Source organism: Naegleria fowleri (assembly GCF_008403515.1).
Source record: "Naegleria fowleri strain ATCC 30894 chromosome Unknown tig44, whole genome shotgun sequence".
NCBI classification, from domain to species: domain Eukaryota; phylum Heterolobosea; class Eutetramitea; order Acrasida; family Naegleriidae; genus Naegleria; species Naegleria fowleri.
In genome coordinates this window covers 69,622-93,519 of record NW_025407976.1, presented here as the reverse complement: position 1 = coordinate 93,519, position 23,898 = coordinate 69,622, and the positions used below count along the sequence as shown (strand labels likewise).

At 36.6% G+C, this 23,898-nt stretch overlaps 14 protein-coding genes across 14 annotated transcripts in view; 6 read left to right on the top strand and 8 right to left on the bottom strand.

The window, feature by feature from the left end:
* Positions 1–305: 305 nt before the first annotated feature.
* FDP41_005368 (uncharacterized protein) lies at positions 306–1,701 on the top strand (the record flags this gene model as incomplete). Its single annotated transcript, XM_044708884.1, has 2 exons — positions 306–710; positions 754–1,701. The coding sequence occupies 2 exons, from the start codon at positions 306–308 to the stop codon at positions 1,699–1,701; spliced, it is 1,353 nt and encodes a 450-aa protein (XP_044560087.1).
* Positions 1,702–2,180: 479 nt separating this feature from the next.
* FDP41_005367 (uncharacterized protein) lies at positions 2,181–3,438 on the bottom strand (the record flags this gene model as incomplete). The annotated part of the gene is made up of 2 exons (XM_044708883.1): positions 2,181–2,424; positions 2,627–3,438. The coding sequence occupies 2 exons, from the start codon at positions 3,436–3,438 to the stop codon at positions 2,181–2,183; spliced, it is 1,056 nt and encodes a 351-aa protein (XP_044560086.1).
* Positions 3,439–4,146: 708 nt separating this feature from the next.
* On the top strand, positions 4,147–4,500 carry FDP41_005366 (uncharacterized protein; the record flags this gene model as incomplete). The annotated part of the gene is made up of 1 exon (XM_044708882.1): positions 4,147–4,500. The coding sequence occupies one exon, from the start codon at positions 4,147–4,149 to the stop codon at positions 4,498–4,500; it is 354 nt and encodes a 117-aa protein (XP_044560085.1).
* A 123-nt stretch (positions 4,501–4,623) lies between these two features.
* On the top strand, positions 4,624–5,766 carry FDP41_005365 (uncharacterized protein; the record flags this gene model as incomplete). Its single annotated transcript, XM_044708881.1, has 1 exon — positions 4,624–5,766. One exon carries the CDS (start codon positions 4,624–4,626, stop codon positions 5,764–5,766), a length of 1,143 nt encoding a protein of 380 aa, XP_044560084.1.
* A 492-nt stretch (positions 5,767–6,258) lies between these two features.
* FDP41_005364 (uncharacterized protein) lies at positions 6,259–6,771 on the bottom strand (the record flags this gene model as incomplete). Its single annotated transcript, XM_044708880.1, has 1 exon — positions 6,259–6,771. The coding sequence occupies one exon, from the start codon at positions 6,769–6,771 to the stop codon at positions 6,259–6,261; it is 513 nt and encodes a 170-aa protein (XP_044560083.1).
* A 218-nt stretch (positions 6,772–6,989) lies between these two features.
* On the bottom strand, positions 6,990–7,553 carry FDP41_005363 (uncharacterized protein; the record flags this gene model as incomplete). The annotated part of the gene is made up of 1 exon (XM_044708879.1): positions 6,990–7,553. The coding sequence occupies one exon, from the start codon at positions 7,551–7,553 to the stop codon at positions 6,990–6,992; it is 564 nt and encodes a 187-aa protein (XP_044560082.1).
* An 89-nt stretch (positions 7,554–7,642) lies between these two features.
* On the top strand, positions 7,643–7,960 carry FDP41_005362 (uncharacterized protein; the record flags this gene model as incomplete). Its single annotated transcript, XM_044708878.1, has 1 exon — positions 7,643–7,960. One exon carries the CDS (start codon positions 7,643–7,645, stop codon positions 7,958–7,960), a length of 318 nt encoding a protein of 105 aa, XP_044560081.1.
* A 960-nt stretch (positions 7,961–8,920) lies between these two features.
* On the bottom strand, positions 8,921–10,609 carry FDP41_005361 (uncharacterized protein; the record flags this gene model as incomplete). Its single annotated transcript, XM_044708877.1, has 1 exon — positions 8,921–10,609. The coding sequence occupies one exon, from the start codon at positions 10,607–10,609 to the stop codon at positions 8,921–8,923; it is 1,689 nt and encodes a 562-aa protein (XP_044560080.1).
* A 1,489-nt stretch (positions 10,610–12,098) lies between these two features.
* Positions 12,099–15,362, top strand: FDP41_005360 (uncharacterized protein; the record flags this gene model as incomplete). The annotated part of the gene is made up of 3 exons (XM_044708876.1): positions 12,099–12,992; positions 13,058–13,348; positions 14,247–15,362. 3 exons carry the CDS (start codon positions 12,099–12,101, stop codon positions 15,360–15,362), a joined length of 2,301 nt encoding a protein of 766 aa, XP_044560079.1.
* A 40-nt stretch (positions 15,363–15,402) lies between these two features.
* FDP41_005359 (uncharacterized protein) lies at positions 15,403–17,367 on the top strand (the record flags this gene model as incomplete). The annotated part of the gene is made up of 1 exon (XM_044708874.1): positions 15,403–17,367. One exon carries the CDS (start codon positions 15,403–15,405, stop codon positions 17,365–17,367), a length of 1,965 nt encoding a protein of 654 aa, XP_044560078.1.
* An 845-nt stretch (positions 17,368–18,212) lies between these two features.
* On the bottom strand, positions 18,213–18,830 carry FDP41_005358 (uncharacterized protein; the record flags this gene model as incomplete). Its single annotated transcript, XM_044708873.1, has 1 exon — positions 18,213–18,830. The coding sequence occupies one exon, from the start codon at positions 18,828–18,830 to the stop codon at positions 18,213–18,215; it is 618 nt and encodes a 205-aa protein (XP_044560077.1).
* Positions 18,831–19,121: 291 nt separating this feature from the next.
* Positions 19,122–20,891, bottom strand: FDP41_005357 (uncharacterized protein; the record flags this gene model as incomplete). Its single annotated transcript, XM_044708872.1, has 2 exons — positions 19,122–19,488; positions 19,642–20,891. 2 exons carry the CDS (start codon positions 20,889–20,891, stop codon positions 19,122–19,124), a joined length of 1,617 nt encoding a protein of 538 aa, XP_044560076.1.
* Positions 20,892–20,909: 18 nt separating this feature from the next.
* FDP41_005356 (uncharacterized protein) lies at positions 20,910–22,328 on the bottom strand (the record flags this gene model as incomplete). The annotated part of the gene is made up of 1 exon (XM_044708871.1): positions 20,910–22,328. One exon carries the CDS (start codon positions 22,326–22,328, stop codon positions 20,910–20,912), a length of 1,419 nt encoding a protein of 472 aa, XP_044560075.1.
* Positions 22,329–22,603: 275 nt separating this feature from the next.
* Positions 22,604–23,898, bottom strand: part of FDP41_005355 (uncharacterized protein) — a gene marked incomplete at both ends in the record, with an annotated part of 1,551 nt that continues 256 nt past the window's right edge. The window contains one exon of the mRNA XM_044708870.1: positions 22,604–23,898. This exon is cut by the window's right edge and continues 256 nt beyond it. Within this exon, the coding sequence (XP_044560074.1) occupies positions 22,604–23,898 (1,295 nt within the window).

Sequence of the window (23,898 nt, the reverse complement as noted above, 5' to 3'; positions counted from 1 at the left end):
GTTTCAAACAGCAAAAGTGGATAGCCTCTGTGTGTGTGTCAAGAACGACGAGCCCTCTTTCTCTCTTTCTTCTTTCATTTTGAAGCCTTGTCATACATGTAATTCTTCATGAAATAACAGTATCACTCTCTCGGATAATATTATTATCATGACAGAAAATACTTCCAGCTCAGTTCTTGTTTTTAATAAAGCTCAAACAAAAAAATATCAGCACGTGTGATCACAGCCACCACATTCGATCCGTCTGAAAAATTCCGATGGAACAGAAGATGATGAGAAATGATGAAGAAAATGTAAAATTGATCATGCTTGATTTTTCAAATTCCTCTTCTTCTTTAGATCCTCCAAGATTGGAATTACTACTGAAAATGAAATTTTCATTGCAACAAGAAGGAAAGAAGAAATGGCTTGAGAATCGAGAATTGAAATATGAAAAATTCTTTCCTGTCGAGTTTATGAATGACAAGGACTTTGTTTTGAATCACATCAAAAAGTATAGTTATGGATTGCAACATGCATCCACACAATTAAAAAAAGATCGAGAGTTTGTGTTGAAAGTGATTCAACAACAGGCAGATGAATTTCGATTTGCCAGTCGAAGCATTTGCAATGATAAAGAATTGATATTTGCAGCACTAAAGCAATTTCTAGGGATATGGGGATATACTTCATTTGAACTTAAAACGGACAAGAAATTTGTTTTAGAAATGGTTCAACGGAATGGACTGGCTATACCCTTTGAATTTCGAAAAGATCAGAGAAATTGTTTTAGCTGCTGTCAAACAAAACGGTGAAGCACTGTGCTGTGTCGACCATAAATTTAAATCAGATGAGGAAATTGTGTTGGAAGCAATCAAACAAAATAAGAAGGCACTTGGTTACGTACGAAAGGACTTACTTTTAGATCGTGAATTCATGTTGAGAGCTGTCAAGACTATATTTCCAGAATTTTCTGATTTAGATTCTTTTGATTTTTCACAAAAAGACATTATGATGAAACTTGTTCAAGAAAATGGATGGTTACTTGAATATGCAAGTGATGAACTCAAGAATGATCGAGAAATTGTTTTGAATGCAGTCAAAAATCATAACCATTCACTTCGCTATGCTTCTGAAAATTTGAAAAACGACAAAGAAATTGCCTTGATGGCTGTTAAACACAATGGATTTGCATTACAATATGTGTCTGACGAATTGAAGAGAGACAAAGAGGTCGTGTTAACTGCTCTCCGTCAAGCTCCATCTTTAGAATATGCATCTGATGAGTTGAAGAATGACAAGGAGGTCGTTTTAACAGCTGTAAGACAATGCGGGACTCTTCTAAAGCATGCAGGTGAAATGTTGCAACGTGATCAAGAAATTATATTGGAGGCGATCAAGCAAACAAGTGATTCCTTGGAATATGTTCCTCCAGATCTTTTGGGTGACAAACAATTCTTATTACAAGTTGTGAAGTATGCTTATGATGGCATTATCGACTATTTGCCTATTGAAATTTCGAATGACAAAGAATTTGTGTCAGAAGCAATCAAACTCAACAGTCTTGCCATTGTAGCAACCCAAAGAGAAGATCCTGAACTTGTGATGGAAGCTCTGAAATGCAATGGTTTTGTCTTGGAGTACAGTGATGAATTATATCGTGCAAGAATGCAACAATGTTATCATGGTGCTTATTTGGGAAACACAACAACTCATCACTGATACAAAACCACATTCAAGTTCAGCAAATTGTTGGATTTTTTTACTTTTAATAAGGTGGACTTGATTTATTTTCACAACTCTATGCCCCATCCACACGTCGTTGTAGGCCAGCGAAAATTGGCGGAGGGTTCTCCGAACAGAACATTTGTATGCTTTTCGAATAAAACTTTTCAAATAAATTTGACTAAAATGTAGGGAAATGAGCCTAGTACATATTCCGCCCAATCTGAAGGCAAGATAGTATTCAAAATATTGAACAGTTAGATGTTTCCGTTGATCGTGTAGCAATTTTCAAATATTTTTTCGCTTGAAAGTCAGCTGGTGGCCGGAGCGGAAATTGGGTCCGGAGCAACGACGTGATAATTATTCAGTAAACAAGTGTGAATACAACAAAAGTCAAATAGTCAAATACTTTTGCCTCTCTAAGCTCTGAATATTGTCAAATCCAAACAAAGTTAGTCAAGGAAAAATAATTACTTTTAATCGGTATGTGCGTGTTCACCTTCTTCATCCTCTCTAATATCACTCAGTTTCGTTCCGCTCAAACTTCGTGCTAATATTTTCAACACTAAATAAAACCAAAAGATGTGAAGCGTCACAAGTAAGCAAAGTAAGGAAATAAGGGCCCAATATGTGCTCACACAATATCTGAAAAGACAGCATCCATAATCGCTGACCTCGGCAGGATAAATGGAATCTGAGACGTATCTAAAGAGGTAATATCTGTTGACATTTTTCATGGTGTTCATATCGGTTGTGACATGATGTCAAAAGTCATGATATTTAAATTTTCAATTAAATTTCAAAAATATCATATTCATCCAATAAAATGTCAAGTGATCACGATAATCATACACGATAAACATTCAAAATGAAATGATTCGTTGGTAATCCATTCACTATTGATCCTTTTGTCACAACTTACCTTGAAGGATCATCCCAACCTTGGAAATTCATTGCGGCCATATAAATGATATATGGCAAAAACAAGAGTCTCATCATGAAAAACGCTAATGTAAACGCCACAAACAACATGGTAGATATGGTTTCCATTTTGATGTGATGCATTGCCTTTGCGCTGTACAAGAAAATATCCACAAAATCATGCAAAATCAAAACCAAACTTCCGACTCGATGATGATGTGCAGCAAGACAAAACGTAATTAACATAATGGTTGCAATATGATGTGCGACCATTTCTGCAAAATCCGATAATTTCTCATCAATAAACAGTACTGTAAATAAAGCTTGCACATAAAAAGCACATCCTAGTAACATGTAAAATCTGAAATAGGGTGTCTCAAATCCAGTATGTCCGTGTGGATATTCCAACACACAAAATGATGCATCCACAAACCAAGAAGTCTCTCTCAATACATAATATCCAAATATGGTCATGAAAAGATAGTACGTAGAGAACCACACATTTTCTTTGAAACGAGTTTTTGAAAGTGGTGAAATGTTTTTAAATTTCTCCGTGAGCACGAGTGGATTCAATACAAATGTATACATGAGTTTTCGGATGATGAAAATAATGATGGCCATGACCAACATGGTGAATGAATCATGATAGGACCAATTGATTCTTCTGAATGGTGCAGGTTCTTCACTTCCGAGAATGAGAGGAAAATTATGAGGTGGTCCTGTGACATTATGTAGATGAGCTGTGTAAGCATATTCATTGTTGGAGCCATAGAGGCCAAACCATTCATCAATGATGTGATAATAATTTTTCATTGCTAATGATTGAAAGAGATTGCAATCAATCGACACTGTTGGGAGAATATGAGATGAATAATGATGAGGCGAACAGTGTTGTTCTAGTGGTGGTGATAGAGATGAGAGGGTTTTTTCACTAGTGAATTAATTCAATCCGCTTGCAGCAATGTTCTTTGGTCGGAACGCAGTTAAGGAAACAAAATCGGATATAAACTCGGAAGAGGAGGAATTCAAAAAGCTTTTGGGGGAACTGTGCTAGCAGAGACACAGACTCGCTGAGAGGTCGCAATTTTTTGTTGTTGCTTTTTGTTTGAAAAGATCTAACGGAAAATGGTTTGACCGTTGATAAGGAGGAGACAGAATGGAAGATTTTGATTGTTCCTTCCTTTTCCTGGTTGCGAGGAAGCAAATATTGAATCATGACAATTGGCAGTTGTGTTTTTGTTCTTCTTTTATATGGAGAGGAAATGAGTTACTCGAAGAGTAGAATTTCAAAAGGAGGTGTTGGTCATGCATTGTCATTCCTTGCTTTCTGTGTCTTGAACAAATACCTCGTGATTGTAAAAATTCGGTCAACCTGGTTTTTTTGGTTTTAAAAAATTTTCGTTGAAAAAAATACGTCAAAATTGGTTCGTATCACTCTCTCATTTTTTTGCTTACCAACAATAATCGTCATGTCTTTTGAATTATTCTCACAACATCATCATATGAACAATCAGATTAGCAATGGTCGCAACTGGTATCTCCGTCGGAAGAGTTGGTAAGAGAGGTTTCCCAACAACAAAGAGACCTAAGGTCCAAAAGACAAAGAAGACCTCAAAGCACAGAGTTGTCAAGGACATCGTTGAGGAAGCTATCGGTATTGCTCCGTACGAAGCAAGACTAATGGATCTTATCGAAATGTCTGAAAAGAGAGCTTTGAGATTTGCCAAGAAGAGACTTGGTTCCCTCACTCGTGCTAAGAAGAAGCTCAGAGCAGTCGAAGATCTCAAGAGAAGAATCAAGAGAAGACAACAAGAAAGATTGAACGAACAACAAAAACTCCAAGGAGCTACTGCTACAACTACCACTCAAAAGTAAATTTATTTCCTTCTCTCATAAACATAAAATTCTTAAACTCACCCGTGTTGAACTTTTTTATTGCACAGAAGAATGCAGAGAAGGATCGCGAAGGAAGTGAAGAAAATTGACACCTGCAAAAAAATGTTTACTCCACAATCGTCAAATATTTTCTCGTCTCGCTCGGCCTCTCAAATTCCAAATCTCAATCTTCGTCTCACTCTTTCTCCTTTTCAAACGCCCACCTACATTTATAATATTTTCTTTTCAACCCCTGCTGGTTTTAGAACATTTAGTTTCACCCATTCCGGTTCCGATATTCTCCTTCATGAAATTCAAGCTCCACAAATTCTTCATACACGCACTCTGAGAGGCCACACTAACCAAATCAGTGGTCTATCCTTTTCAAAAACAAATGAAAACATGCTCATCTCGTGCTCTCACGACACTACTGTGCGATTATGGGATTTGAGAATGCCCGACCAATCTAGCTGTGTGCAGGCTCTCTCTTTTGAAGGAACTACTCTTGCTCCTCAACTCAATACAGTGGATCTATCTTTCGGAAGTGGATATTTGTATGCTGTTGGAAGTGGACAAGTCATGCAACCAGGTTCCATCGTGGTTGGAGATTTACGTAAAAACGACTCTCCTCTTTCAAATTATTTAGTGATGGACGAAATTCATAGCGACTGTGTGAATCAAGTTTCATTTGGATCTAATAACATGCTTTATTCATGTTCCGATGATGGATTAATACATATTTATGACATTTCAGAGTCTAATCAAAAACAAGTTTATGAAGAGTTGGAAGATTCTTTAGATGGAGCTTTGAATGTTGAGGATTCCGTGGAAAGATTTGGATTTTTGGGAACGACAAATTGTTTGTATGCTCTATCGAGTACGAATCATCTTCACTTTTGGCTCTATGATGCTCAGGAAGATGAATATGCGGATTATCGAGTCATGAAACGAGAGGATGAATGGTATAATTTCAAACAATTCAAAGAGACAAGCACACAACTCTTAGATATGGATGCTCAAGATAATTTGCATTTTGTGGAAGTGACAGGTTCTGTGGGGGATGATAGTGTTATGCTACATGCAAGCGCGTTAGGATGTGTTTATGTTTTCAAGATGGCCAAAGATTTAAAGAGTCAAGAATTGATAGCAGTCATGAGAGGAGGTCACTCCAAAGACGCCCTTATTCGATCTGTGAAAGTATTGAATGCAACCACATTAATGACTGCTGGAGAGGACGGAAAACTCTGTGTCTTTACCGCTGATTAAAATGATTATTATGTCTTTGTTCAGCAATTCTCAACGTTATCATTGTTTTGTGACGTCACAACTGTTGGATCAAAGTATTCATAGTGATTGTCATTGAATACATCTCCTCTCAATCTTTATGTGACCACAAATACAGTTGTTTATTCTCGTTCATACACTTTCCCCAAAAAAGCACCAAAATAACAAAGTTCCATCCTTTGTTGCAACAATTCATCACTATACTTCAACACATATCCATTGCATTTGAGAGCTTCCATCACCAATTCAGAATCTTTTTTCAATTCTTCACTCGCAAACTTCAATAAAAATCCATTGTTCTTCATTGCCTCCAACATGATTTCCCTGTCTGAGGTAAAACATGATCCAACAACAGCAAGACCATTGATTTTGGCAACACTTAACACAAATTCTCTGTCATCAATTATTTCTTTTGGTACATAGTTGAAAACATTTTTACATCCCACCTTAACCAAGTCCAACACGAATTTTTTGTCACAAGAGTTCTTTAGAAGCGCCAACAAACGCATCGTTGATTTGATTGATTGCTTCGAATATAATTTCTTGATCTCGTTTCAGCATTGCATCAGCAAATTCAAGAGCATAACCGTTTCGTCTGACAGCCGTCATTACAACTTCTCTATCATTTTTCAACTCTTTAGATGCATGTTGAAGTGCAAACCCATTTTGATTCACGGCAGTCAATACAAAATCTTTAGTTTTCTTTAAATTTGGAGAAACAAATTTCAATGCTGAGCCATTTTGTTTGATTGCTTCAAGAGCAATTTCTCTGTCATTCTGCAAATAACTAGAGGCGAATTCAATCAAAAGACCATCACTTTTCACAGCATTCAAAACAATATCTCGATCATTTTTGAGTTCTTCTGATGCAAACTTCAACAAAAATCCAAATTCTTGCACAACTTTCAACATGATTTCTTTGCTTGAATAATCAATAGAGACTAAATTGTGGAATTCTGGAAAGAGTAATTTGACGGCTTTTAACATGAAATCTTCATATAGGAATATATCACATGATACCCATTCAAAAACCTTCCTATTTTGTTTGATTGCTTCCAATTAGAATTCACGGTCTTTCTTAAATTGCCAAAGAGTGTACACCAAACATTTTCCATTCAATCGCATAGCTTCTAACAAAAATTTCTTTTCAAGTTGAAGATTGTCTGAAGCACAAATCAGTGCACGTTCTTCGTTTTTTATAGCCTCTAATACCACTTCTTTATCACTTCTAATATTAGAACATAATATAAATCATATCCGCGCAATTGAACCGCTTGCAATACCAACTCTCTATCTTCTGTCAGCTTTGGTGGTGCAAATTCTAATCCATTACCATACTTTTTAATGTGATTCAACATAAATTCCTTATCATTCATGAACTCGATGGGAAAGAAATTTTCATATTTCAATTCTCGATTCAACAACCACTTTTTCTTTCCTTCTTGTTGCAATGAAAATTTCTTTTTCAATAATAATTGCAAATTCCGAATCTGATCAACATGATCCGAATGTTCATCATCCCCATATTGATTATGTACAGAAGTATTATTTGAATTTGAAAAATCCATCATAATTATTTTCACCAATGTATGAATATCCTCTTTCATCAAACATGTCCGATGTCTTGAAAATTTAATTTGCTTGTTTCTTCTATTATTCCCATCATCATCATGACAAGAAGATTTTTCATCATCCACAAAAGATATTCCATCATGATTAATTTCAATAATGGAAGCGGAAAGGTGATGCCGATTGTGCTCTTGCAACATTTTTTTCTCAATTTAATCGCTTTTCAACATCTCATCAAAATTTTCGAGAACTCTGTCACTCAAGATCCAATACAAAGACCTTTGAACATATGATGTCACTTGTGAACAAACAACAAACAGGTAGCAAAAAGAGAAAAGATTTGTCGGTTGAAGAGAAAATTGCTCAATCCATTACGTACGATGAACGTGATGGGGAAGAAGTGGATTTTATTTTGGAAACAGGAGTGTGTGAATTTAAGCCAACATATTCGTCTTGGAATGAATTTCCTAATTATCTCAAACCATACTATGGCGTTATTTGGGACGTTTTTTCGACTTGTGAGAGATGTATTACCAATCGACATATGGAAATGAAAGACAGTAGCACGGTCCATCCTATCACACCTCCAAATTTGGCCAGAGTTTAGTGTTCATAAAACACAGGAATGGGTTTATTGAAAAATAAACAAATTATAGGTACTCAATTGTCCGACGATAGTGTGTCTAATGGGTGTGTAGGTGTGAGGTGTAGATGTTGTTGGAGTTGAGTTCGCCAAGCTGACTGCTAAATGTTTCCCAAGCAGTTGCAAATTTTGCAGTTTTGGGTTTAATTATATATCCTCTAGCCTTCTTGAGTACAGTTGAACTGTTCCAAGTGGCGTTTTTGTAACAACTGCCAACATAGGCAGCGAATGAGAGATATATTTCATTTAGCCAATCAGTCAAAGCTGGGGGAGATAAGTCTAATTGTTGAAGAGGTTTGTCTTTGATACTACCATTCCAATCCATTGGAATACAACGTTGAGACACTCGAGGTTTATGCTTCATTCAAAATTAAAAAAGAAATTGATACCTCTCTGAACAAAGACAAGAAGAGAAAAAACAACAAGCAATAAATAGTAAATGTCTTTCATCCCACGAAAAGCCACACAATCACCAAAATAATTCCGTTCAGTGATGATTTTGTGATTCCAATCGGTGGGCATAAAAAGCCGGCAGTTCATCTACGCGCGATGTTCCAATGGTGTTTTCATTTTGATATTTCGGTGGGTTTGATGCAGTCATCACGACATTCGAAATTTCGATGTATTGGGCCGTAAAGTCAGGACATTGCAATTTCAGAACAACAATAATTGAACAATCAAATTAATACTATATTTATTATTTTGAGGGATCTGTGTGGAAGTTCTGATCAATACGATAATCCGATCCGTTAATCAAATGAACACCATGGTGATCCAGTGATACGATTCGCAATCAACGTTATTATATAGGACAGCAAGCTTTAGTTAAATATAAAGAAGAACATCCAAACTACAGACCAACCAAGAAAAAACGTTGAACAAAAGCTGTACCATCTGCCGCCAATAAATTCCAAGTTCATTATGTCATTCTTCCCTAAATCTCCGCTCCAAAAACAAAAAGTCACAGTGTTTTTTGCTTTCTGACATGCAATTTTGTGGTGAATGTTGTTGTTTTCCCAAACAAGCATCATGATAAAAATGGCGCATTCTTTCTTGATATAACTCATCACTAAAATCCAACGCAAATCCATTGCGTTTAAGAGCTTCCATCACCAATTCAGGATCTTTTTGCAATTCTTCACTCACAAACTTCAACGCCACTCCATTATTCTTCACAGCTTCTAATATGATTTCCTTGTCATTGCGTAATGGTGAGTAATGGCATAATCCAACAACAGAAAGGCCATTGATATTGGCCACTTTTTTCACCAATTCTCTGTCTTCGGTAAATTTGTTTGGTATATATCTGAACAAACGCTCAACTCCAAGCTTGGCTAGTTTCAATATGAGTTCTTTGTGCTTGCGTTCACAATTCAAGTATTCCCAATAAGAACAGTCTTTATAAAATAAATGGTGCGAAATGTACGGAAAAACAGATTGGTCTTGCTTGATTGCTTCAAATATAATTTCTTGATCTTTTTGAAGCTTTTTATCAGCATATTGAAGAGCACGTCCTTCTTTTCTTACAGCTGCCAATACTACTTCTCTATCCTTTTTCATCTCATCTGATGCATATGCAAGTGCATATCCATTTTGATTCACAGCAGTCAATACAACATCTTTAGTTTTCTTCAATTGTGGAGAAACATATTTCAATGCATAACCATTTCGTTTAGTTTCCTCAAGAGCAATTTCAATGTCATTTTGCAGATCAAGAGAGGCAAATTCAAGAGATGTATAATCACTTTTTAAAGCAGTACAAACAACATCTCGATCATTCTTGAGTTCTTCTGATGCAAATTTCAACAAAAATCCAAAATCTTTGACAACTTTCAACATGATTTCTTTGTTGGCGTCACTAATAGAGACGAAATTCTCAAATTCTGGATATAGTAATTGAAGAGCTTTTAACACGAACTCTTTGTCATCACGTAACGTATGTGATACCCATTGAAGTGCTTTCTTATTTTGTTTGATTGCTTCAAATACCAATTCTCTGTCTTTCCAAAGTTTTTCAGATGCATACCACACACTTTTTTCATTCAATCGAATGGCTTCCATCACAAAATTGTTGTCTTTTAGAAGTTCTGGTGAAGCAGATTCTAGTGAAAACCCTTTTTTCGTTTTTAAAGCTTCCAACACCACTTCTTTATCATTGAGAGAATCTTCTTTGTAATAATTTAACACCCCTCCTTCCAATTGAGCAGCTTGTAATACAAAATTTCGATCTTGTCTCAGCTTGGATGCCATGAATCCAAATCCATAACCATACTTTTTGATGTGATTTAATATAAATTCCTTGTCATTCATGAATTCGACTGGAAAGAAATGTTCATATTTCAATTCTCTGTTCAACAACCACTTTTTCTTTCCTTCCTGTTGCAATAAAAATTTCTTTTTCAATGATAATTCCAATCCCCGAATTTCATCAACACTTTCAGTATGATGAGAAAAAGAGTTGGAAAAATCTATCATGATCATTCTTGCATTCTGATTTGGATGGATTAATTTTATTTTCTTCACTTCGGAAGCACCATTCTCCTGTTCATTGATTTCGAGCTTTGAGTGGCAATCATTCGAATGATCAACATGATACTGTTTACGTTTGCTCATTTTTTTGAGAGTTGCGACAGGTTGGAAATGACGATTTGTCAAACTGATGTCAAGTGTCACTATAATTTCTTCTCCCTTTATTAATAAAGCACGACAATACATCAAAGATTAGGTATCTGTGTAATGTCTTTAATTCATCCATAACGTTGAGAGGGGTTATTGGAAGGAGGTGTTCGAGATTGATATGTTCTGAACGAAGTGAAGGGCATGAATGTTTTGGTTGTAAACATTAAAAGAGTTTGCTGAATAAAGTCAATTGACAAAATATGCAGAAAATCCTACAAACCCATTTGTTCCTTTAAATTAACTAAACGATTTTTATTGTTTACGTCCTCGAAACATGTGTTTTGGACTCACAAGTGGTCTTTTAACAAAACCTTAATGTCTGTGAAAGTTCTTCTTGCAACTCAATATTAAATGATACACTATCCATAATGAGTGTCATTATATGGTCGCCTTTACATCATTTGTCAATCTTGATGTTTTCCCATATAAGCACCAAAATAACATTGTTCCATCCTTTTTTGCAACAATTCATCACTATATTCCAACACATATCCATTGCAGTTGAGAGATTCCATCACCAATTCAGAATCTTTTTTCAATTCTTCACTTGCAAATCTCAATGCATATCCATTGTTCTTCACCGCTTCCAACCATCAAGATTTCTTTGTCTGAAGTAAAACATGACCCAATAATTCCAACTCCATTGAGTTTGGCGGCTCTTAACACAAATTCTCTGCCATCAATATCTTCTGGTACACGAGTGAATTATCCATGCTTGCTCACTTCAATCAAGAATTCTTTGTCACATGCGAATCCGAGAGCATAATCATTCTGTCTTACCGCTGTCAATACAACTTATTGGTCATTTCTCAACTCTTTTGATGCATGTTCAAGTGCATAACCTTCAAGATTTACAGCAGCCAAAACAACATCTTTAGTTCCCTTCAGTTCATTTGAGATATATTCAAATGCAAAGGGATCGCTTGAAATACAATCTCAATATCATTTTTCAAATCATGAGAAGCAAATTTAAGAGAATCACCATAACGATGATGCAAAGAAGAAGACTTTGAACAATCAACAAGAATCATTGGCAGAAAAAGCTCGTGTTGTTGACGTTGAGGAAGCATTTTTATCGTTCAATTTCGAATTAAGGTTTCAAGAAAACCATTTTGAAGATTCATTTGGACCTTCATTAAGGGTTAACATTCGTATGTTTCCTGTAAATGTGGCCAAGCCTGTCGAACGCCGAAAGTAGCTGTAGCGCGAAATGATTGTGTACATGTTAATACTACTACGCCGCCCAAGCGAAATCTGTTTGAACATGAATTGATTGGACGAGTTGATTATATTCTCTAAAAAACGGAAACTGTGACCCTCGCTGTTTGCATGAAATGAGGCATAAATTCCGTCATTTCCATACACTCACACACATATAAAAAAAACACTCCAAACACACCACTAAACACTATACATACCAATCATGTCTCCTCAGGAATGCGTCAAATGCAAACAAGACGATGAGAACACTCCTGCTACTCATCATTGTCCTGTCTGTAATATTCACATTTGTGAATCACACTTGTCTCTCCACAACACGAGCAACAAGACCAAAGACCATGCCTCACAAGTTACACCACTCGGTGAAGACAAGAATTGTGCCAAATGTCAATCCGAAGAAAATGAAACATTGCAAGCCAGTCATCAATGCGTGGAATGTTCATGTAAACTCTGTCATGATCACGCCTCTCTTCATCAAAAGTATCAAAAGTTCAAATCACATCAAGTCAAGTTATTGGGCTTTTCTGAAGTTCCCTTTAGTGGTAAATTTGAATTTTGTGGTTTGTTGGGTTTAGATTCGGACATTGAAAAACCCTTGTCATTTGTTCATGTCAGTGGTCTCCACATCTCCAGAAAACACAAACTCCTTTTTGTGGTGGATTCCAAAGCTGATAAAATCTACTCCTTTGAATTGAGCAAGACTGGTGCCGACTTGTCAAATTCCTTCAAACTCAAAAATTGTATTCAACTTAATTTCTCACCATGTGCCGTCTGTGTCGATGATAGTGATGATACCCTCATCATTACGAGTGAGGAATTAGGAATGGTCACCAAAATGAGCATGGACGGTCAAGAACGAATTTGGAAATTTGGAAAGGAACGTCAACGCATGGGAAGATTTGATGAGGAAGATGTCGCAGAACCCTCTAGTGTTGTGATGGATCCACAGAGTGGAATTGTTTATGTGGCAAGTAGTGCACAACATCGAATTGTCAAGTTGTCAAACAAGGATGGATCATTATTGGGAGAAATTGGTAATATCCAGCAGGCAGGGGATTTAGCCTTTGAAAATCCAACCTCTGTCGATATTGATAAGGTAAGTCATTGGATGTGGAATTACGTAATATGGTTCAATCTTTTCATGTCTGTTTGTGTGATTAGGATGGAAATCTTGTCACGTCTGAATATTTCGGACAAGCTGTCAAAATTATCTCCAAGAAAGGGGTAGAGATTAAAAAATATTCAGGAAAAGGCTCACAACCAGGTCAATTCAATTACCCACGTGTGGCCATTACCGAACAAAGTACTGGAAATATCTACGTTGGAGATCGGTACAACTACCGAATTCAAGTGATCAAACCCAATGGAGCCATTCGAGTGTTTGGAAAGGGAAAGGAAAATGAAACAAAGAAGGGTGACTTTTCAGTCATTGAAAGTCTTGCGATCCATTTGGTGGTGAACTGTTTGTGGCTGAGGGTAAAAGAATTCAAGTTTTCAAATAAACAGTTTGATCGTCATCACTGCTGCTCTCGACTGGAGTGGTCATCAAGGAGTTGTACATAGTCTGTTCCAAGTAAATCCAGCATCTTGAATAACAACATAGTCTTTGTGCTTTCCAAATGCTAAAATTTTGCACAATGATGTCATAGTATTGATTTTACGATCCAAAATTGGAAGTACATTATCCGAAAAATTCATTGTTGTTTTGAGTTAATCATTGCTTGATTCCCTGAGTGTCATTAAGAATAAGGGACAAATCTGAGCTTTTTCTGAAAAGCTTTGAAACGATTGCTCTCGTAGTTTTCACGATTGTCCTCGAGAGATGTATTGATTCTGGAATCCTCATGTTTGCAAAAATTTTTTGAACACTGTGATATCACTGGTCCTGCATCTTTGTACCCTTCTAGTTGAAGTTGACGAACTCAACCGCATACTGCTATTGTTGCTGTTGTTGCGAGAGATTTGTACTGCAATGTGGCGACCTGTTGGTGGCCACTTGTGAAAAGGATGAATTTCTTCAGGTAGTGACGTTGAAATCAAAACAGGCGTGATTATTCCAGTGATATACAAGGCAACTCTAGAGTGGAGTTTCGACACTAAAATGTAGAATTCTACACTTTTATTTTATGACACTTCGATTCTCACAAAAGTTCTCTATCCCACTTACTGGAGAATGTTTAATTTCCGTTGGCGGCTAATTTTGACTCAAGAAGAACAATGTAGTGTTACAGAGATTGAGCACGACTGACCATGTTAGTTTTGAAATACCGCAATTTTCATTCTCATTGTTTACATTTATTAAGTGCCGTGATATCATCGTTCTTGACGCAGACATTTTGTGATTGTTCAGAAAATAACATACACTAAAAAAGAAGAAACCATGTTTTCACATTGTCACCACCATCACATAAACAGTTTAACTCGATTGCTCATCGTGTTGCTGTTCGTTGGTTCATGCATCGTTGGCATGTTTTCTCAATGGAATGAACAGCCAAGTGGACTCTTTGTACATGGGTTTCAATTTTCCACACAATTCACAAGAGTGAATGCGGACAATACAACTGAACGATTAGCATTGATGACCTTCTCTTATTCATCAGCTTCAAACATCCTTAATTGGGACTTTATTTTTGACAAGATTGGCGCATCACTGACCAAGACCAACACAAACAACACGTCGTATATCTTTCAATACTTTAGACTCATCCATTCACATGTAATCAAGAACACAGAGTACGGCAACTCATTGTTTTTGCCTGAAGAGATTTTTCAATCGAGTACAACCAACTCGGATGGAATACCCATTGACTCTGCGAAAATGAAATTGGATTTGAATGGTTGGACACGAGGTCACTTGAAAAGTGCTTCTGACCTTCTCGAGATACCAGAGTTGTATAAGAACAATTATTACCTGCAGTGGTTCTCAATACGATTTAACACATCGCTATTTGAGCAAATGTTGATGTCTAACGATACCTACAGAATACAATTCAACGAAAGCAGCATTGAGAACATTACATCATCAATTTATACTCTCTTTCAAGGTCAACCCAACCCCTCATACACATTCTCAACACTGAAAGTAATCAGAAACGCTCTACTGATTGAGAACATGACGACGAGTTCAGATCCAGTGACAAACATTTGTTCCTCTGTCTCACCAGTGATTGCATTTGCTTGGAGTTCTTGGAAGTTGTGGTTTGTGCTGATATGCCTGATCATCATGCTCGTTCTATTGATACTGTCTGTGTGGAGGCCATATGTGGTGATCATTTGTACTGTGGTTATTTTCAATATCGCTGGAATTCTTACATTGGATCAAACAGTGAACGGATTTGCCAACGGTGGAACATTGGCCATAGCTCTCTTATTTCCAATCGTGAAACCATTGACCCAAAATACTTTGGTGAAAAAAGTTTGCCAAATTGCTCTTTGGATCACCAATTCCTTTCAAGAACAGCAATAGATTTCTTCAACTTGTTTCATACATGATACCCACACTGAGAATGTGTCTCGTCTTTGCCACGATTGGAGCATTTGTGAATAATACTCCAGTAGTTGTGTTAGGATTACCAATTGTGTTAGAATGGACTAAACACAATAAGGTATCTGCGTCAAAGTTTCTCATCACACTCACATACATTACCTCTGGAAGTGGATTTTTGACATTGATTGGAAATTCATCTAATATTGTTGCGAATGGAATCTACACTACCTATGGTTATTCTCCATTGACATTTTATGAATTTTTCTATCTTGGAAGTGTGCTTTGCTTAATAACGATTATTTATTTAATAACCTATGGTTTATGGATTGTACCTGATGAAGTAAGAGGCGTCAATAATGCCCAAAGAGCTTCCATACGATTTGCTAATCGATTCTCTTCGATAAGGCCTCCAATGAAGGATAGACATGAGTTGTTTGTGGCTGTTGTAAGAATGTCAAATCTTGCAAATCAAGAAAAACACACCAAACCTTTCAAATTGTATGTTAACTTGTTGGGAAAGAATGAAGCTCAAGTCATGAAAGTTCTTGGTTTGGAAGGAGTAGAGCTTGTAGAAATAATAAGAACACCCTTAAGTGCAGCTAAAAAAGAAACTTCTAACGAATCATCCACATGCATTTCAACTGTGAATGTGGAGGACAAAGACAAGGAATCGACAACTACCAATGCTGTTGAAAGTCCATTCCATCCACAAACACCTCACCGACAATCCAATCATAGTAAGGACGATTCAACAACCTCAGAAGAAGTAGAGTCTGTCGTTATTGAAATTGCAAAAGAGATGGAACCCACAAACATTCCTCCAAAGGAGCCTTTACAACTTAGAATACGAATTCCAATTCCACAAAATGTAGTAATAGAGAAAGATGATATCTTGATATTTAAAGGGTCTCCAAAATCCATTCTCTTACTTCAGGCTATGACCTTTGAGCAAGATTCATCCATGTACAATGAAAGTACAGAAACAACCAACGTGATCAGTAATCAAGCCCCACGAAAAGAATCAAGCAGCGGAGAGGAATTTAATGAGATACCTCAAGTTGTTATTCAAGAACGAATAGTGAACTCATCACATTCATATTCTTCTGTTGCATCAGATGAGGATTTAAACTCACCAAGCAACATAAGTGTCCACTCTGTCTCCTCAAATGATCGACTCGTAAGCACTCCATCTTTTAGAGAAAATTACGTCCTTGATCAATTACACCAAAATTTGAAAAAGTCTTTACCAACAGAAATCTCCAAAGAAGACAAACAAACAGCAGAAACAAATAAGAAGCAGAAAGATGTGGACAAAATTGATTCCAAATCATTGGAATTCTTTGAGGTTGTTATTGGACCTTCAAATCCATGTGTTGGAGAGGAATACCAAGAATTTGAAAAGAGATATCGAGTGACAGTATTGGCCATCAGAAATTTATATTTTAATTCTGAAACGAATGAACAAGACTTGAAGAAATTGACGGTCAATACTGGAGACACCTTACTAGTGGTTGGAAAAACAAATTTTTATTTCAATTTCCATGAATCTCATAGAGAATTCTACATGATTTCACGTTTCAGCGAAGTTTCTCCTTCATATGACGCATTCAAATCAAAACCTTTTCTTGTAAAGATACCATTTTCAAAGAGAATTTTAGATTTATGGTGGTGGGAGCATTGGATTTTCCTATTCTTTTTTGCAATGATTGCTAGTACTATTGCAGGATTTTCAATGGTGCAATGCAGTTTTATTTGTTTTTGTGTTGTGATTGCATTTGGATTAATTTCTCCCTCTGCTGCTATAGATTCTGTGGACTGGGGTTTAGTTGCCTTGGTTGGTGCATCATTTGGTATAGGCACTGCCATCACTCAAAGTGGTGTTGGGCAAGGAATCACAGAAGTGCTGAAAATTGCGAACATTCCTCCAATTCTATTGCCTGCATTTATTACTGCCATTACCTTAATCGTTGCAAATCATCACTAGCAGTGCTTGTGTTGCCATATGTATTCCAATAGCGATTTCTGTTGCTCAGGCCTATCACCTAAACGCAAGATGTTTTGTGATGTGTGTCATTTATGCCTCTCAGTCATGTTTTGCCTTTCCATTGGGCTTTAGCGGGAATTTGCTTGTCCTTGGTACTGCAGGTTATAGATTCTTGGATTTTGTGAAAGCTGGATTACCCATAACTATTATATATTGGGTTTTCATTAGCGTGTTCACTCCTTTGATTTGGGGCCTGGAAATCCCAAATTTTTAACTTGATTTGGAATTTTTGAGATTACTATCAACACCACAGTTTTCTGAAAGAATACATTCTAAATGATGATCACAGAAGAAATAACCACAAGGAATGAGAATAACTCAAAATTCATCTGAACAAAATTGGTTGATTTGATTGGAGCGGATCCCTCTCTCAGGAGCTTTTTCAGATCAGGTTCTGATGATGTGCCACCGCGTAGGATCAGGCTCCTGATTCTGCCGGGCCCTCGGTATATTCGAGTCCTCAGATAAAGTTTTCAGCTTTATCGTCCTTTCCACAATGAATGCTTGAGGGAGAAAGATGAATTGTTTGTTTAGAGAGGATGGTTTGGATGAAGTCTTTGAAGAAGAGAATGCGCGCTGTTTTGTCATTTGCTTGGTGGACCACTTGAGCAGTGTATTTGTTTTTTTATATGATGTTTTGACTTTTGACACGACATCAATCATGTAGGAAATAAGGCTTGTTAGAATGACAAACAATAGAAAATGGCCAACATCTTCCCCTGCTTGTTTAAAAAAAGGCAAAACCCAAAGCACAGCTAGTGACTAAAAAAATACAAGGGTGATGATTAATCATCGTCCAAAAAATCCATACAATTATACGAATCATTTAAGAATGAAGGAACTTCGAAATTCAAATCTTCAACCATGTGGTCACAAGTCTTTCGATGATTCTCTATAATTTTCACAAACTCCAATTTCAATAAGGGAGCTTTTTTTGAAACGCGAACATGTTCACTATTGAACTGATCTAAGAATGGTGTTTTTGCTATGTCCTTAGTTTTCTTCGAAGAATGCAAAATGGAATCAAAGTAAACTCTTGGTGTGCTTACAGGTGAAGAAAGAGAACCGACCGAGCTAGTGTCCGAGCCTGAAGATTCCTCATTGTCGTGGATCATCATGACTCGCTCAAAAGGACTCGTTGAATGCTGTAAAGGGAGTGAAGGAGTGAAACTGTGGTTCATCAGACTATGTTTTGGAGAATTGAAGTGCGTATGAGGAGTAGAAAGAGAAGATTTTCTTTTTGCGGGAGAGCTCCAGTAGTGTATTCCATTCTGTTGATTGATCATACTATTATTCAATAAACTCTTCTTGTACATTATTGCTGGTAGGGACGATGAAGGTTCTTCAAATTGAGTCGAAATTCGGGAAAGACTCGATGAAAAGAGTCTTCTCTTTGTTCCCATTTCCGGTGTTCGGAGAGGGAGTGGTCGTCTGTGAAGGGCGATTTCATCCTCATCCCCATCATGAGGATGATCATTTTCTCCAGCGTGCATCGCGGTGAAGGATTTTTCAGATTGATCTCTTTGAGGAAATTTTTTGTATATTTCCCTTAATCGCATTAGATTCGATTCAGTGTGTAAAAATTGAAATAATTCTTCTTTGAACACAGTCATGATGGTTCAATGAAAGGAGAATCTACTCCATTTAGTCCATACCACACATCACATTACAGTGGACATCAATCACAGACATTTTCATTCTCGACAAAGAAGTCGAGTGACCTCTTCACAGAGTTCAGTCATTCTCTTTGCATGAAGAATGTTCACAATCATGGCAATCGAGATGCCTCGAGAAGGAACCATCCACAATATGGAACAACATCCACAAGCTCCTCCAGTGTGATACACGAGTTTTTCTTCCTTCCCGTTCAAGCGAATGGTTTTCACAACAAATCCAATTCCATATTGAGTAGGTAATCCTTCATTGGTTTTCTGTGAAATCCACAAAGTTTGGTCAATGAGTTGGCGATATTGTGAAGGAGGAAGTAATTTTTGTAAGCCGTTCGCAAACTTGAGCAGATCTTGACATGTGGATAACATGCCACCTCCAGCCCATTTGTAGCTACAAGTATGAATTCACATACACACGACATTCATGAGTTGGTCAATATTAAGAAACACCAAAGAAATCAAAGGATCATTTAAATTTCCAATTATGATATTGATTCCATTTGAAAAAATGAATTCCATTATTTCGTAAACATTTCAAACATACCTATTGTCTACACTTGGCACATTCAACAATTCATATGCATTTTCCCCAGATGTATCTCTCATGTAGAACGAGCTTCTATTGTAAATAATCTTATCCTTCTCATCAAATGTAGTGTTATTCATCTCAAGTACATCAAATATATGTTTCTTACAAAACGATTTAAAATCTTTTGCATTTTGAAGGAAAATTTTTGTTTCCAGTGTCAATGAAGGATTTTCGGATTGAGCTTTCAAAATATCTTCCATCACAGCACTCATGAGAGTGTAGCCATACGTTGAATAGGAATACTTGTCACCTGGTTTGTTCACCAGTTCGTCCTGTATGAACATTTCACAAGCATCAATGATGGAGCGATAGTTTTTTGTCCAGCTCATGAATTCCTTCTCAACATCGTTGTAATCTCTGACACCACTCAAATGTGAGGCCAATTGTCGTAGAGTAATGGTGTTAAATTTCTCTCCCTTGTAGATGAGTTCAGAAGGAATTTTCTTTTTTGATTCCTCCGATAAATAGTGAAAGATGGGTTTGTCGAGATTGACAAGTCCTTTCTCAATCATTAAGGCAAGTGCCACGCTTGAGATGGGTTTAGAAATGCTGGCAATTCTGAATTTTGTGTTCTCATGGACGGGAATTCTATTTTCAACGTTGGAAAAACCAAAACATTGATTGTAAATGAGTGATCCATTTTGAGAAATTGCAATTTGCATACCAGGACTGGAAACGGTTTCTTTAAAGGACTGAAAGATTAAATCAAGTTGTTGCTTTTGAATGGGGCTTAAAAGAGTCTGTTGTTGTGATGATGATGATGGTGGTAGTGGTTCAATTTTCATTGTTTGTTGGAAATTATCGTCACAACCTTCCTGAGCAGAAGTGATCATCTTTTGATTCATGTTACCCTTCAATAAATACCAAGCCAATCCACTTCCCACAAGTGTACACAGAAGAGCAGCAATTTTCATCAATTTCATAGTATTATGATTGTATTCTGTGTCGAATGAGAAAGTACGCTTGTTGTGATAGGGGATAGGAATTTGATCATTCGAATCGTCATCATTCCGATTTTGGATATTATATTGTTGAAGTGTAAGATTATTTCGATGCATGCACTGTACGGCGTTACTCTTAGAAATTGTTGAAGCAATAATTGCTGCTTGATTTTGCTTCCAAGAGAGCCTGGACGATGCACCCAACCAAGTGTAACCGTGTCGAGGTGAGAAGAAACATGATGATTGTTGAAACAATCTTTTCATTTTTGGTGATTAATCATCTCAGAGCACAGGGTCTTGTCCTCTCTTTTGCTCAAACACATGCGTATTGTTGGTAATATTTGTACATTTCTCAACCATGAGGACTCCCTTCACATCAACATTGCCAATATAGAGTTGTTCTCCATAAACCACCCCAAGCTCTTGTGATTTTCCTTGTTCAAGAGGTGTCGAGCTTTGAAAAACCTCACAAGACCATTCAACTCCTCCACATGAATTTCTCGACATGAGGTACAGGCTTACTTTGACAGGATACGTACATTCAAGATTTTCTAATGTGAAAGTCCACCAATATGCAGAGCTTCTCTCGTCGCAGTCAATCCTTAAGTTGAATAAACCTCCAAATAACAGACAAAAACATTCCATCTCGACACATGACTCCAAACTAAATTCTACATATTCAGATCGTGTCAGTAGAATATCCACATTATTACCTGTTGCCGATGGATAGGGTGTTAATTCTGGACACAACTTTTGTGCCAAAGATTGGGCACTAGATTCTCGAATGGATGACACTTCGGAATGTTGAATCATATCTTTCAATTGTTGCATGAGATTTTTGTAAGGTTGTACCAATGAGTGTGTGAAAATTTCATTCTTGTCAATATCGCTCAATTCTGTTTCAGTGCTTTGATGGAAGTGTTTTTCCAACAATACCAGTTTACATGTGATAGGAACTTTTGGTTGTGAAAAAATGAAATTCAAAAATTCAATAGGAATTGCTGGAATTTCCATCAGATACTCATTTCCATCAGCTACAACAGACAGAGAGTAGAATATTATTTCTTGAATTGGAATTTCTATTCCCAACCTTTCTTTCAAATATATTTTGAAATGTGGTAAGGTGTTTTGCAGAATGTAATTTTGTAATTGTTTCATGTCAAGAAAATCTCCAATCTGTATCAAGTAATATAAATCGTTTACATCAGCATCCTCTACTTCTACATAATTACAGTAAATAAATTGAACAACTTTATCAAACATTTGCTTATCAAATTTAATTCCACTATTTCCCAATGTTTCTTCTGCATGTTTCAAATCTATCATTTGTTTACCATTCTCGTCTTGCTTTGATTCGTTAAATCCCAATGTTCGTTTCATACACATTTTGAAGTAGTTGCACTTGTTCAACACAATTTTATGAAGATGATAATCATGAAATGAAGTTCTGAGAATCACATCCGAAAAATCCTCCTCCTCATCTTCATCATTATGATCACTGCAACCGATATCGGCAACAGAGCTCCAGTAATCTTCATGGGACATGTAGAGATCATCCTCCTCACCTTCTTCATCCCTTTCTTCAGATACCTCCTCTTCTGCTTGTTGATCCAAAGCTATTGCTGCTTCATCATCCTCTTGTTTGTTCTTTTTCATCCTCTGATCGGAGGAGGAGATTGGAGAGGAATTGCCTCTTTTCATTTTTTTCTCGAGTGATTTGAAATGTGGTTAAATTGAATGGAATTGCTCTTATTTTGGGAAATTAATTTGATAGCTTTCAACATTAATGCTTCATCTTCTCGTAAGAAGAACTTTAGAGACACGATGTTTCAAATGCCCATCATCGTCATCCAATTCCAATCTACTCTTTTTCACACAAATATTCATTCGAATTGAAATTCAGAACTGAACTCTTTTTGACTCAGCTTCTCAAAATAATCCATTGTGTTGTCCTGTTCATGTATTTAAATGTTAATTTAATCCAAATAAGCACCAAAATAACATTGTTCCATCCTTTGTTGCAACAATTCATCACTATACTCAAAAACAAATCCATGACATTTGAAAGCTTCCATCACCAATTCAGGATCATCTTGTAACGGTCCTTTCGCAAAGCATAATGAAAATCCATTATTTCTGACTGCTTCTAACAAAATTTCCTCGTTATGGCGAAATGGTGAATCATCGGGTCCAATCACAGCGAGACTATTGATTTTGATGACTTTTAACACAAATTCTCTGTCTTCAACAATTTCTTTTGGAACGTATTTGAAGACATTTCTACATCCGAGCTTTGCCAGTTTCAATAAGAATTCCTTGTCATTAAAAAATTCCTTCGAAGCGTATCTGAAAGCATTATTGTTTTGTTTGACTGCTTCGAATACAATTTCTTGATCTCTTTTCAGCATTTCATCAGCATATTGAAGAGCTAAACCAGTTTGTCTTATAGCTGTCAATACAACTTGTCGATCATTTCTCAACTCGTCTGAAGCATATTCAAGTGCCCATCCATCTTGATTCACAGCAACCAATACCAATTCTTTATCATTGATCAATTCATCTGGCATCCCGTTCAGTGTTAAGGGTTCTTTTGTGACCGCTTGAAATGCAATTTCTCTGTCACTTTTCAAATCATGTGAGGCATAACTAAAAGCCCAACCATCATGTTTGACAGCATTCAAAACAATATCTCGATCATTTTTGAGTTCTTTTGATGCAAATTTCAACAAAAATCCAAATTCTTTCACAAGTTTCATCATGATTTCTTTGTTGGCTTGATCAATAGAGATTAAATTGAATTCTGGAAAGAGTGATTTGATAAGTTTTAACATGAACTTTTCATCTTGGCGTAACTTCCATGATAGACAATGAAGTGCTTTCTTATTTTGTTTGATGGCTTCACATAAGAATTCGCTATCTTCTTCACGTAAATCATAGGGAGCATATTCTAGACATTTTTCATTCCATCGAATGACTTCCAACATAAATACTTTGTCATTTTGAAGTGATGGTGAAGCATAATCGAGTGCAAAAGCTTCATTCTTTATAGCTTCCAATACCACTTCTCTATCATTGCGAGCATAATAACTGGCATATTGTAATTCAATTCCATTCAATTGAACCACTTGCAACACCAACTCTCTGTCCTCTTTCAATTGTGGTGACGTATATTTTAATCCAAATCCATACTTTTTGATGTGATTCAATACAAATTGCTTGTCATTCATGAACTCGATGGGAAAGAAACGTTCATATTTCAATTCTCGATTCA